Source organism: Balaenoptera acutorostrata, chromosome X (genome assembly GCF_949987535.1).
Source record: "Balaenoptera acutorostrata chromosome X, mBalAcu1.1, whole genome shotgun sequence".
NCBI classification, from domain to species: Eukaryota; Metazoa; Chordata; class Mammalia; order Artiodactyla; family Balaenopteridae; genus Balaenoptera; species Balaenoptera acutorostrata.
Genome location: NC_080085.1, coordinates 58,654,258 through 58,668,139, shown reverse-complemented (window position 1 = coordinate 58,668,139; position 13,882 = coordinate 58,654,258). Strand labels below are relative to the sequence as shown.

The 13,882-nt window shown below is 37.2% G+C and overlaps 1 protein-coding gene across 5 annotated transcripts in view; it reads left to right on the top strand.

Annotated features, from left to right (window-relative positions):
* The window catches only part of OPHN1 (oligophrenin 1), a 594,537-nt gene that overhangs the window by 312,194 nt on the left and 268,461 nt on the right, over window positions 1–13,882 (top strand). For all 5 annotated transcript variants that reach the window (XM_057538773.1, XM_057538771.1, XM_057538772.1 and 2 more), the window contains one exon: window positions 4,385–4,486. In XM_057538773.1, the coding sequence (XP_057394756.1) occupies window positions 4,385–4,486 (102 nt within the window). The remainder of the gene's footprint in view (window positions 1–4,384; window positions 4,487–13,882) is intronic.

The window sequence follows — 13,882 nt, the reverse complement described above, 5'->3', positions numbered from 1 at the left end:
TGTTTTTTTTTTTTTGAGGTGATGGAAATACTCTGGAATTAGATAGCAGTGATGGTTGTCCAACTTAATATACTAAAAAATGAATTATCCACTTTAAAATGGTGAATTTTATGATACATGAATTCTATCTCATAGTTTTTATTTTAAAAATGGAAGTGGAGGAGAAAGCGACCCACAGAACTTTATTCCTAGAGAAGTCACTGACATTTTCTGGCTCCCATGCTTTCTTCAAACAGTTGCTACTTTAAATAGATTCAGTACCTGAAGGAACAGTTTCCCCTACTATCTTTTGTGTGAAATTTTCTATCTCCAGTGTTCTGGTATCTGAGTTGGGGCTAAGGCTATAGCCAAGGCTCCCTGATTATTCATAAGCCTCCTGAGTATAATTTCTTGCATGATCATCTGGGCCCTATTTGACTATGTAGAATAAATCAGACCTATATGCTATATGACCTTCAGCAAGTTAGTTCATCATTTTTGAACCTTAATTTCCTTTACAGTATGTACTTCTCAGGGTTGTGAATACTAAATGAGACATAGATTTTAAGTACCTAACATGGGAGATTGGTTCAAGATGGCGGAGTAGAAGGACGTGCGCTCACTCCCTCTTGCGAAATCACCCGAATCACAGGTAACTGCTGAACAATCATTGACAGGAAAACACTGGAACTCACCAAAAAAGATACCCCACATCCAACGACAAAGGAGAAGCCACAGTGAGACGGTAGGAGGGGTGCAATCAGAGTAAAAGCAAATCCCATAACTGCTGGGTGGGTGACTCACAAACTGGTGAACACTTATACCACAGAAGTCCACCCACTGGAGTGAAGGTTCTGAGCCCCATATCAGGCTTCCCAACCTGGGGGTCCGGCAATGGGAGGAGGAATTCCTAGAAGATCAAACTTTGAAGGCTAGCGGGATTTGATTGCAGGACTTCAACAGGACTGGGGGAAACAGAGACTCCACTCTTGGAGGGCACAGACAAAGTAGTGTGTGCATCGGGACCCAGGATAAGGAGCAGTGACCCCATAGGAGACTGAACCAGACCTACCTGCTGGTGTTGGAGGGTTTCCTGCAGAGGCGAGAGGTGGCTGTGTGTCACCTTGAGGACAAAGACACTGGAAGGAGAAGTTCTGGGAAGTACTCCTTAGTGTGAGCCCACCCAGACTCCACCACTAGCCCCACCAAAGAGCCCAGGTAGGTTACTGTGTTGGGTTGCCTCAGGCCAAACAATCAACAGGGAGGGAACCCAGCACCGCCCATCAGCAGACAAGCAGATTAAAGTTTTACTGAGCTCTGCCCACCAGAGCAAGACCCAGCTCTACCCACCACCAGTCCCTCCCATCAGAAAACTTGCACAAGCCTCTTAGATAGCCTCATCCACCACAGAGCAGACAGCAGAAGCAAGAAGAAATACAATCCTGCAGCCTGTGGAACAAAAAATACATTCACAGAAAGACAGGATGAAACGGCAGAGGGCTATGTACCAGATGAAGGAACAAGTTAAAACCCCAGAAAAACAACTAACTGAAGTGGAGATAGGAAACCTTCCAGAAGAAAAATTCAGAATAATGATAGTGAATATGATCCAGGACCTCGGAAAAAGAATGGAGGCAGAGATCGAGAAGATGCAAGAAATGTTTAACAAAGACCTAGAAGAATAAAAGAGCAAAGAAACAGAGATGAACAATACAATAACTGAAATGAAAAATACACTAGAAGGAATCAGTAGCAGAATAACTGAGGCAGAACGGATTAATGACCTGGAAGACAGAATGGTGGAATTCACTGCTATAGAACAGAATAAAGAAAAAAGAATGAAAAGAAATGAAGAAAGCCTAAGAGACCTCTGGGACAACATTAAATGCAACAACATTCACATAATAGGGGTCCCAGAAGGAGAAGAGAGAGAGAAAGGACATGAGAAAATATTAGAAGAGATTATAGTCAAAAACATCCCTAACATGGGATCGGAAATAGTCAATCAAGTCCAGGAAGCACAGAGAGTCCCAGGCAGGATAAACCCAAGGGGAAATACGCTGAGACACATAGTAATCAAATTGACAAAAATTAAAGTCTCTTCAATAAGTGGTGCTGGGAAAATGGACAGCTACATGGAAAAGAATTAAGTTAGAACACTCCCTAGCACCATACACAAAAATAAACTCAAAATGGATAAGAGGCCTAAATGTAAGATCAGACACTATAAAACTCTTAGAGGAAAATATAGGAAGAACACTCTTTGACATAAATAACAGCAAGGTCTTTTTTGATCCACCTCATAGAGTAATGGAAATAAAAACAAAAAATAAACAAATGGGACCTAATGAAACTTCAAAGCTTTTGCAGAGCAAAGGAAACCGTAAACAAGACGAAAAGACAACCCTCAGAATAGGAGACAATATTTGCAAACGAATCAACGGACAAAGGATTAATCTCCAAAATATATAAACAGCTCATTCAGCTCAATATTAAAGAAACAAACAACCCAATCCAAAAATGGGCAGCAGACCTAAATAGACATTTCTCCAAAGAAGACATACAGATGGCCAAGAAACACATGAAAAGCTGCTCAACATCACTAATTATTAGAGAAATGCAAATCAAAACAACAATGAGATATCACCTCACACTAGTTAGAATGGGCATCATCAGAAAATCTACAAACAACAAATGCTGGAGAGGGTGTGGAGAAAAGGGAACCCTCTTGCACTGTTGGTGGGAATGTATATTGATACAGCCACTATGGAGAACAGTATGGAGCTTCCTTAAAAGACTTAAAATAGAATTACCATATGACCCAGCAATCCCACTACTGGGCATATACCCAGAGAAAACCATAATTCAAAAAGACACATGCACCCCAATATTCATTGCAGTACTATTTACAATAGCCAGGTCCTGAAAGCAACCTAAATGCCCATCGACAGATGAATGGATAAAGAAGATGTGGTACATATATACAATGGAATATTACTCAGCAATAAAAAGGAACAATATTGGGTCATTTGTAGAGATGTGGATGGATCTAGAGACTGTCATACAGTGTTAAGTAAGTCAGAGAGACAGAAACAAATATTGTGTATTAACGCATATTTTTGGAACCTAGAAAAATGGTACAGATGAACCGGTTTGCAGGGCAGAAATAGAGGCACAGATGTAGAGAACAAACTTATGGACGCCAAGGGGGGAAAGTGACTGGGGGGTGTTGGTGTGGTGAATTGGGAGATTGGGATTGACATATATACAGTAATATGTATAAAATTGATAACTAATAAGAACCTGCTGTAGAAAAATTAAATATATAAATTCAAAAATTCAAAAAAATAGTACGTACCTAATGTACTGCCTGGCCTGATGTATGCCTCAGTTAATGTTAGCTTTTCTTTTACTTTTTTCCCTCTGGTAAAAAGCACATTCCTTACAGATCAGAGGTCCCTCAGTTCTGTGCTGGCTTCTTGCCCAGCAACAGATTGCCTCTAGAAATAAACCATGGGTGAGGTATTTTTTTCTTTTTGTCTGTGTGTTCCCTGTGCTGCTTCTTCTAATACCTGGCACACTGTAAGGGCTCAGTGAGTTTAGATTTCCTATGTGACAACACAAGCCTTTTACGTGAATTTCCCAACGTGGTGCTGAGAAGATTGCAGAATGTTAACCTTAATCTGTGACAAGCTAGTATTCTTAGTGCTCCTTTGGAGACTGTGTGATTTCTCGTCGTGCTGAGAGGCAGAGAGCCTAATTAAATTTCATACTTGAAGAGAGTGACGACTGAGTACTCCATCCTTCATAAGGCTTTTCAGCTCTTTATTTTCAGTTAAACCTTCTGGGATTTTTTCCTCATCTTTAACATCATCTTTTAATATGCAATACTCAAATGCTTGAACAATATCAAAGAACTCATCATTCACAGAGGCAGTCTTAGGTTCCAATTGCGTTGGAGATATTTTACTTATTATTTGGCTGTCTAAATGCATTGTAGATTAACATTTAAAAGGTATATTCACTGTTCACTATTGTGTTCCTTCTTTCTCCTTTAAAAAATTAATGTACTTAATACATGTGAAAAATACTGAGGAGAAGAAAAGGTAACCTGCACACAGGTGCGTTTTAAGTGCCATTCTCTGAGCAGCAGGTCCCAGAGCCTTTAGCTATACCAGTAGAAACTACCCTTTGTGTAGGTGGAATTTTTCAAGTTTATGTTTGAGGAAGCCGAAATTACTGAGACCAATGCAGAAATTAATTCTCTCTTGCTTTTTTTTTTCCTTCCTGGGAACTAGAGAGATTGACCACATGAAACCTGACACTGTGTTATTCATTCTCATTTCTGAGCAGACTGAATTAAAATCGTAGACATGTTAATCTGTGCCTTCTCTCCCACCTCTAGGAGCGGAAAAAGAAATTTGAAAAGGATGGAGAGAGGTTTTATTCCTTGCTGGATCGGCACTTACATTTGTCTTCCAAAAAGAAAGAATCTCAGTTACAAGAGGTATGTTCAAACAGCCTGCCCTGCCTTCTATTGCCAGCTATGCCTTGGTACGTGGCAGCTTCCTATTGCAAGGTTTTCCTCATACCCTGCCTCAGCAGAGAACCATGTATAATAGTTGTGTTTGCAGATAAAACCATGGCCAATGACTCAGGAGCCCTGAGTTCTCAAGCCACCTCCTCCACAAACTCACAGTGTGACTTTGGATAAGATATTTCTTTCTTGTCCTCAGTTTCTCTATCTATCAAAGGAAGAGTGGTACTCAAAGATCCCTAGAGTCCTTTTCAGTTCTAAGTTTCTGATTCTAGATTACATATTAGGATAGAGTTAAACTAGCGCTGTATTTGATAGATCAGGAGTAGATCTACTTTTTTCCCATGAGGTGTTCCAACGGTAGGGTTTTTTTTTTCTTTTTGGTCCCACACTGGGACTACAGCTTATATGGCACTTCCACTGACTTCAGTTCAAAGAAGCCACTATTCAGTGAGCGCCTACCACATGCCAGGCACTATGCTGGTTGCAACAGGACTACAAAGACAGTAAGACGTACTTCCTGCTCTTCTGCAGCTTACAGTTGGGATGCTAAAATGAGAACACACATGACTCTTATACAAGTAGAATTTTTTTTTTACATAATGTAATGTGTATGTGGTGTCCTTGTAGGGATAGGAAGGTATTTGGAGAATAAAAAACTTACATTTGGACGTGGAGAATTGCCTTTGTGGAAGAATGTTGCCCTTCTAAATTTGAGGTGGTAATATGATTATATGTAAAGTGTTTGACAGATAGAAATATAGAAATGGACCTTTCAAGTGGAGGGCAGTGGCCCCAAGGATGGAAAACAATGTTTGGCTAAAGGTTTGACCGGAATTTGCATTACTGTTAGAGGATAGTGAAAGACAGGAAAGGATCAGGCAGGTTGTAGACATATTGTGGTGTAATAGGCTCAGGAGTTTGCTTTAATTCTGTTGACCCTGGAAGAATTATTGAAGGCCTTTGGTTGTGCAAGCAATATGAGTAGAATTCTATTTTAGGAATCTTAAACTGGCTGAAGTTGTAGGATGAATTAAATTCAGGAGAGATGTGAAGCAAGAAAACCAGTTTAGGAAACTATTGCGATGATCTAGGGGAGAAGTTCTGAGTCAGAAAAAGTGGCACTGGGGAAGGGAAAAACAGGAATTAACTGATTAAGACTTATTTCCTGGTAGAATGGATCTATGTTTTGGATAAAAGATCCAGTAAGAGAGAGAGATATTGAAGGTTCAAGTATAAAAAGAGATACCCAACTGAATAAAGTCATAGACACGAGCTTAGAAATCATCTTGTCCACGGTCACACAGACTGTGGCAAAGCTGAAACTCATCTCCTGACACCTGATTTAGTGAGTATCCATCACAGAATGTGAGGTACTTGAAGGTGATGAGTCAAGAGACTCAGTGGTAGATGGAGTTAGTGTTGAAAGGTGAAGGACTACTTCTCTTCCATAAACTGGAATGAAGTACTAGTCTGGGGTCATCTGCCATTTTCCTCTTGCACAATTTTGCTTTCTTCCTTTTCCTTCTATTCTGTGCCAGGGTTCCTATGCAGAAAAGAGTTAACATAACTGGCCCAAGACTTCTATGCTTAGAAAAGTCTACTTACAAGATTAGCTCTTGGCTGGTCTCTGGGAACTTGTCTGGTAAACAGTACCCTACACTGATATAAAAATTTCCCTAAGTGGTAAGAGTGACTCATTGTGCCTAGACTGCCTGTACAAACAATGTGGTTTATGCTAAACACCTTATTTTCTTCTAGGAGTCGAGAAGTTTGGTACATGCTCAGCAGAGGGAGCCTGTGTACAGCAACCAATATAAAACCTAGGGCACTCAGTATCTAATGAGCTTCCCTGGTACACAACATTTCATATGTGTTGTCATAACTTGTTGCTGGAGGAATTAAGTATTTCCTGTGTGACTGCACTAAGAGAGAACTCTTGAAAGCTTGCCCCTAGCTTTAGCTGGACTTCATCCCATGCATCTTTTCCCTTTGCTGATTTTGCTTTGTATCCTTTCACAGAAATAAATCTTAACCATGCGTATGACTATATGCGGAGTCCTTTGAGTCCTCCTAGAGAATTACTGAACCTGTGGGTTTTAGAAGCCCAGACACAGTCCAAACTTTATTCTTTTAGAGGCTTTTGCAATGAAAGCTTCTAGAGTGTCCTAGCAGTTTGGTGCTGTATCTAGATGTCCCTGGTGGCTTTCCTAATGAGCAAGAATGCAGCCTTTGTGTTTGTCTAATCAAAACAAAGCTGGGGGACCTTGGATCACTCACTTCTTTTTTAATATTGGGACTATTTTTAGAGCAGTTTTAGATTTAAAGAAAAATTGAATGATAAGTACAGAGAGTTCTCATATATTCTTAATCCCCTGCATACAGTTACCCCTATTATTAACATTTGCATTTATGAGATACATTTGATACAGTTGAAGAGCCAATGCGTTGCACATTCTATAGATTTTGATAAATGTATAATGACATGAATCCATCATTACACTATCACACAACATAGTTTCACTGCCCTAAAGATCCCTAGGCACCACCTATTCATCACTTCCTCGTTCCATACCCCCGCTGACCCCTGGCAACCAGTGATCTCTTTATGGTTTCCATATTATTGCTTATTCCAGAATGTCATATAGTTGGAATTATATAGCATGTAGCCTTTTCAGATTGGCTTCTTTCACTTAGAAATGTGCATTTAAGGTTCTTCTGTGTCTTTTCACAGCTTGATAGCTCATTTCTTTTTAGCACTGAATAATATTTCATTGTGTGGATGTATTACAATTTGTTTACCTATTCACCTATCAAAGGACATCTTGGAATCCTCCAAATTTTGTCAACTACTATTAAAGCTGCTATAAACATTTGTGTGCAGGTTTTGTGTATATAACTTTTCAAATAATTCAGTTAAATACCAAAGACCACAATTACTGAACTGCATGGTAAAAGTATATTTAGTTTTTTAAGAAACTGCCAAATTATCTTCCAAGGTGGCTGTACTATTTTTTTTATTTCTGCCATCAGTGAATGAGAGTTCTTCTCGCTCCACACCTTAGCCAGCATTTGATGTTGTCTATGTTTTGGATTCTAGCCATTCTAGTAGGTGTGTAGTGATACCTCATTACTTTTGTAATTTGCATTTTCTTAATGCCATGTGTTGCAGAACATCTTTTTATATGCCATCTGTAGATCTTCTTTGGTGAGGTGTCTGTTCAAATCTTTTGCCCGTTTTCAATTGGGTTGTGTGTTTTCATATTATTGTATCTTAAAAGCTGTTTGCATATTTTAGATACCTGTCCTTTATCAGATATATGTTTTACAAAGATTTTTTTTCCAGTCTGTGGCTTGTCTTTTCACTCAACAGAATTTTCACGGAGCAGAAGTTTGTAATTTTAATGAAATTAAACTTATCAATATTTTCTTTCATGGATCATGCTTTTGGTGTTATATCTAAAAAGTCATCACAAAATCCAAGGTCACCTAAAATTTCTCTTATGTTATTTTCTAGGAGTTTTATAGTTTTGTGTTTTACATTTACTTCTATAATCCATTTTGAGTTAATTATTATGAAAGGTGTAAGGTCTGTCTCTAGATTCTTTTTTTTTTTTTTTTTGGCATGGGGATATACAGTTGTTCCAGCAACATTTTTTGAAAAGACTATCATTTCTCTATTGAATTTTCCTAGATCCTTTGTCAAAGATCAGTTGAATATGTTTATTTATTTTAGGCTCTCACTTCCATTCCATTGATCTATTTGTTTTTTCTTTCACCAATACCATACTGTTCTGATTACTATAACTTACCGGTACTTTTGAAGTCAGATAGTGTCAATATTTTGATTTGTTTTTCTCCCCCAGTATTGTGTTGGCTATTCTGGATATTTTTGCCTCTCCATATAAATTTTAGAATCACTTTGTTGATATCTAGAAAATAGCTTGCAGGGATTTTGAATTGGACTGCATTGAATCTATAGATCAAGTTGTGAAGAACAGACATATTGATAATATTGTCTTCCTATCTGTATACATGGAATATCTCTCCATTTATTTAGATCTTTGATTTATTTCATTAGAGTTTTGTAGTATTCATCAATATATCTTGTACATATTTTTTGATTTATACCTAAATACTTCAATTTTTTTCTTCTAATGTAAATGGTATTGTGTTTTAAATTTCAAATTCTGAATGTTCACTGTTAGCATATAAGAAAACAATTGACTTTTGTATATTAACCTTGTATCCTGAAATTGTGCTATCGTTCATTAATAGTTCCAGGAGATTTTTGTATATTCTTTAGGGTTTTCTACATACATAATTGTGTCATGTGCAAAAAAAGACAGTTTTATTTCTTCCTTCCCAATGTATATACCTTTTATTTCATTTTCTTGTCTTATTGCAATAGCTTGGAATTCCAATATGATTTTAATAGTTGTTCCTGATCTTAGAGGCAAAGCACCTAGTGTCTCACCATTAGGTATGATGTTAGCTGCAGGATTTTTGCAGATGTCCTTTGTCAAGTTGAGGAAATTCCCATATATTCCTAGTTTGCTGAGAGTTTTTATCATGAATGAATGTGTGTTGGATTTTGTCAGACGCTTTTTCTACACCTCTTCGATCATATGATTTTTATTCTTTAACCTCTTGATGTGATGAATTACATCAATTGATTTTTGAATGTTGAACCAGCCTTGCATTCCTGGAATAAATCCCACGTGGTCCTGGTCTATAATTATTTTACACCTTGTTGCATTTGATTTGCTAATATTTTGTTGAGAATATTTGCCTCTATGTTCATGAGAGAGATTGGTTGTACTTCTCTTGTATTGTAATATCTTTGTCTGGTTTTGATAACAGGGTCATATTGGCCTCAGAGAATGAGTTAGGAAATATTCCCTCTGCTTCTGTTTTCTGGAAGAGAGTGTAGAATTTAGTATCATTTCTTCCTTAAAATGTCAGGTAGAATTCACCAGTGAACCCAACTGGGCCTAGTGCTTTGTTTTTTTGGAAGGCTATTAATTATTGATTCAGTTCCTATGTGCTGCTTTCACTGCATCCCACAAATATTAAATTGTATTTTCATTTTCATTTGAAAATACTTTTTAATTTTTCTTAAGGACTCCTCCTTGACCCATGTGTCATTTAGAAATGTGCTGATTAATCTCCAAGTATTTTGGTGCATTCCAGCTATTTCTGGTTCTTGATTTCTGTGTAATTTAACTGTGGTCTGAGAGCATACTTTGTATGATTCCTATTCTTTTAAATTTTTTCAGATGTATGTCCCAGAATGTGATTGATCTTGGCGATTGTTTTGTGTTAGCTTGAAAATAAGCTGTTGTTGGATGAAGTGTTCTATAGATGTTGATTACATCTACTTGCTGATGGGGTGTTCAGTTCAATTATGTCTTCACAAGCATACCTCAGAAATATTGTGGGTTTGGCTACAGACCACTGCAATAAAGTGAATATTGCAATATAGTGAGTCACATGAGTTTTTTGGTTTCCCAATGCATGTAAAAATTATCTGTACATTATCCTGTAGTCTGTTGAGTGAGCAATAGCATTATATTTTTAAAAATGTACATACCTTAATTTAAAAATATTTTATTGCTAAAAATTGCTAACTATCATCAGGCAATGCAGGGTTGCCATAAACCTTCAGTTTGTAAAAAACACAATATTTGCAAAGCACAGTAAAATGAAGCACAATAAAATGAGGTATACCTGTACTGATTTTCTGCTTCTTGGATCTGTCAATTATTGGTAAAGGAATGGTGAAGTCTCCAACTCTTAATAGTAGACTCATCTATTTATCCTTGCAGTTCTATCAGATTTTGCCTCACGTGTTTTGATGTTCTGTTATACATAATAAGGGTTGATATATATTCTTTCAGAATTGACCTATTTATTATTATGTTATGCCCCTCTATTTTCCTGATAGCTTTCAATGCTCTGAAGTCTCCTTTTTTGGAAGTTAATATAGCTACTCCAGCTTTCTTTTGATTTTTGTTGGCATGGAATATTTCTTCATACCTTTACTCTGAAAAATGTTTAAATTTTTAAAATTATTTTTTAATTGAAGTATGGTTGATTTACAATATTATATTAGTTTCTGGTGTACAACATAATGATTCAGAAATTTTAAAGTTCTACTCCATTTAAAGTCATTACAAAATAATGGCTATATTTCCCTGTGATGTACAGTATATCCTTGTTGCTTATTTATTTTATACATAGCAGTTTGTATCTCTTAATTCCATACCCCTATATTGCCCCTCCCCCTTTCCTGCTCCCCACTGGTAACCACTAGTTTGTTCTCTATATTAGTGAGTTTGTTTCTGTATTGTTACATACATCCGTTTATTTTATTTTTTAGATTCCACATATAAGTGATAACATAGAGTATTTGTCCTTCTCTGACTTATTTCACTAAGCATAAAACTGTCTAGGTCCATCCATGTTGTTGCAAATGGCAGAATTTCATTCTTTTTTTATGGCTGAGTAATATTCCATTGTGTGTGTGCGTGCGTGTGTGTGTGTGTGTATCACATCTTCTTTATTATTTCTTCTTCTGTTGATGGACACTCAGTTTGCTTCCATATCTTGATGGTTGTAAATAATGTTGTTATGAACATTGTGGTAGATGTATCTTTTCGAATTAGTGTTTTTGTTTTCGTTAGGTATATACCCTGCAATGGAATTGCTGGATCATATGGTAGTGGCAGCCTTCGGTCCAGTGTGGAGCTGTGACTTGAGGCAAATGATGCTGGAGTGTTCTCTTGGTTCAGGCTGGTGTGTGCACCTAGGTAGTCACAGGAAACTAGTCAGTGAGAAACACAGTTTCAGTCGGCCCTTTCTGCCTTGCTTTAGGAGCAAGCAAGCATTCATGTGCTCCTCAGGAGCAGAATCCAGGCTTGCTGCAGCCTTTCTGATAGTCCCACTGGTCATCTGACCAGCTAAGGGGGCTCGTCTTCCCTTTGTTGAGCTCCAGGGCTGTGGGGCCCAGTATGTGGCTTGAACCACTCACTCCCCAAAGAGAATCCCCACCAGTGTAATCTCCCTTTTCCTCTGAGTCCCCTCCCAGGGGCATCAGTCCTGACCTGATTGCTTCTTTTCCCTATCTACCAAGTTCTGTGTGTGTCTTTCTTATAGCCTTAGTTGTACAGGCGTTTTTATGCTAGTCTCCAGTTAGTTTTCAGTGAGAATTATAGATGTATTTTTGATGTGTTTATGGTGGGATGAACATACTCCTACTGTGCCATCTTGATTCAAGTCTCTTCATAACTTTACTTTTAATCTATCTTTGTCTTTTATATTTAAAGTGATGTCTTATACATAACGTATAATTAACTCTTATTTTTTATGTGCCCTCACAGTCTCAGCCTTTTAATTGGTGTGTTTAAAGTGATTATTGATATAGTTGGATAGATGTCTACCATGGTTTTTACTGTTTTCTATTCATTGCCTCTGTTCTTTGTTCCTTTTTTTGTCTTCCATTCTTGTTCTGCATTCTCTTTTTTTAAATTGAAAATTGTAATATGATTCCATTTTTTGTCCTTTCTTAGCATATCAATTGTACTTTTTTAAAAAAAACTTTCTTCCAGGTTATCCTAGTGTTTTCAATATGCATTTACAGTTAAGCCATGTCTACTTTCAAATAACATTATTCTACTTCATTGGTAGTACAGGAACTTTATAACAGAGTATTTCCAATTTCTCCCTTGAGTCCCTGATAATATTGCTGTCGTTCATTTCACTTATTCATAATCTCTAATCACCAAATACATTGTTGCAATTATTATTTTGGACAAACTCTTATTTGTAAGATCAGTTAAGAATAAGAAAAATATAAGATGTTATTTTACCTTCATTCATTCCTTCTCTAGTGCTCTTCTTTATGTTGGTACACATTTCTGACCTATATCATCTTCTTTCTTAAGAACTGTAACACTTCTTGGACTCAGAGTCTACTGGCAACCGAATCCTTCAGTTTTTGTGTTTTTTTGAAATTGTTTAATTTTCCTTCACTTCTGAAGGATAATGTCACTGGATACAGAATTCTAAGTTTGTGATTTTTAAAAATTTCAACCCCTTAAACATTTTACTCTACTCTCCTCTTTTTGCATTTTTTTTAAAAAAGAGAAGTCTTATCCTTACTCCTCTTTGAGTAAGGTGTTTTTTTTCTCTTGCTTCTTTCAAGATTTACTCTGTGCCTTTTACTTTCTACACTTCCAATATGTCTGCATGTAGATTTTTTGGTATTTATCCTGCTATTATTCTCTGAGCTTCCTCAATCTGTTGTTTGTATCTGTGTTTAACTTTAGAAGGTTTTCAGTCATCATTACTTTAAATATTTCTTCTGTTTCTCTCCTTCATTTCCTTCTGGCATTCCTAGTATGCATATCTTACACCTTTTATAATTGTCCAACATTTCTTGAATAATCTACTCTATCTTCTTTATTCCGTTTTGTCTGCCTTTCAGTTTTTGAAATTTCTATTGGCATATATTCAGTTCACTGATTCTTTCCTTAGCCTTGCCCAGTCTGTTGGTGAGCCCATTAAAGGCATTCTTTATTTCTGCTAGTGTTTTTGATTGCTATCATTTCCCTTTGATTATTTCTTCAAATTTTCATATGTCTGCTTATATTATCCATCTGTTCTTATGTATTGTCCTCTTTTCCATAACAGCCTTTAGCTGTAATCCCTGGATGTATGATTTCACCATCCACCCTCTCTGCCTCCTTTGAGTCTGATTCTGAGGCTGGTTCTTCAGACTGTGTTTGTTGGTTTGTTTTGCCTTTTTGCATGCCTCATAATATTTTGTTGAAAGCTGAACATGATGCCCTGGGTAAAAGGACCTGAGGTAAAAAGGCCGTTATTATGAGGTTTTATGCTTGTCTGACTAGGATTTAGGCTGTGCTTAGTTTGCTATAGCTGTTCTTGTCAGAGGCCAAAATTTCCTCTGGTATCTTTGTTTTTTGTCTTCCCTATTGTCTTTGGATTTCTTTAGAGAGATCTTCTTAAATAAGGTTTGATACTGGTTGCAGCGACAGGCTTCTGCTTCTGGGCTTCTGCTCTGGCAAGCTTGTATTCTCCATATTCAACTATCTATCCAATTTTTGAGGCAGTGGTTTTTCCTCTGACTTCAGTGCTCTGTTGATTCTAAGAAGAGTTGTTGATTCTCATCTTAGCTTTTCCTTGTATGAGGATGGGCACAATAGCTTCCAGGCTTCTTGCTTGTTAGGCCAGAAACTGGAAATCTTGCATCAGTCACTTTTTCTATCTTGGCTTCATGTTCCCTATCTGTAAAATAAAGGGATAAGATCACTGCTTGGTGGCATAATTCTCCTCCAGCCCTAA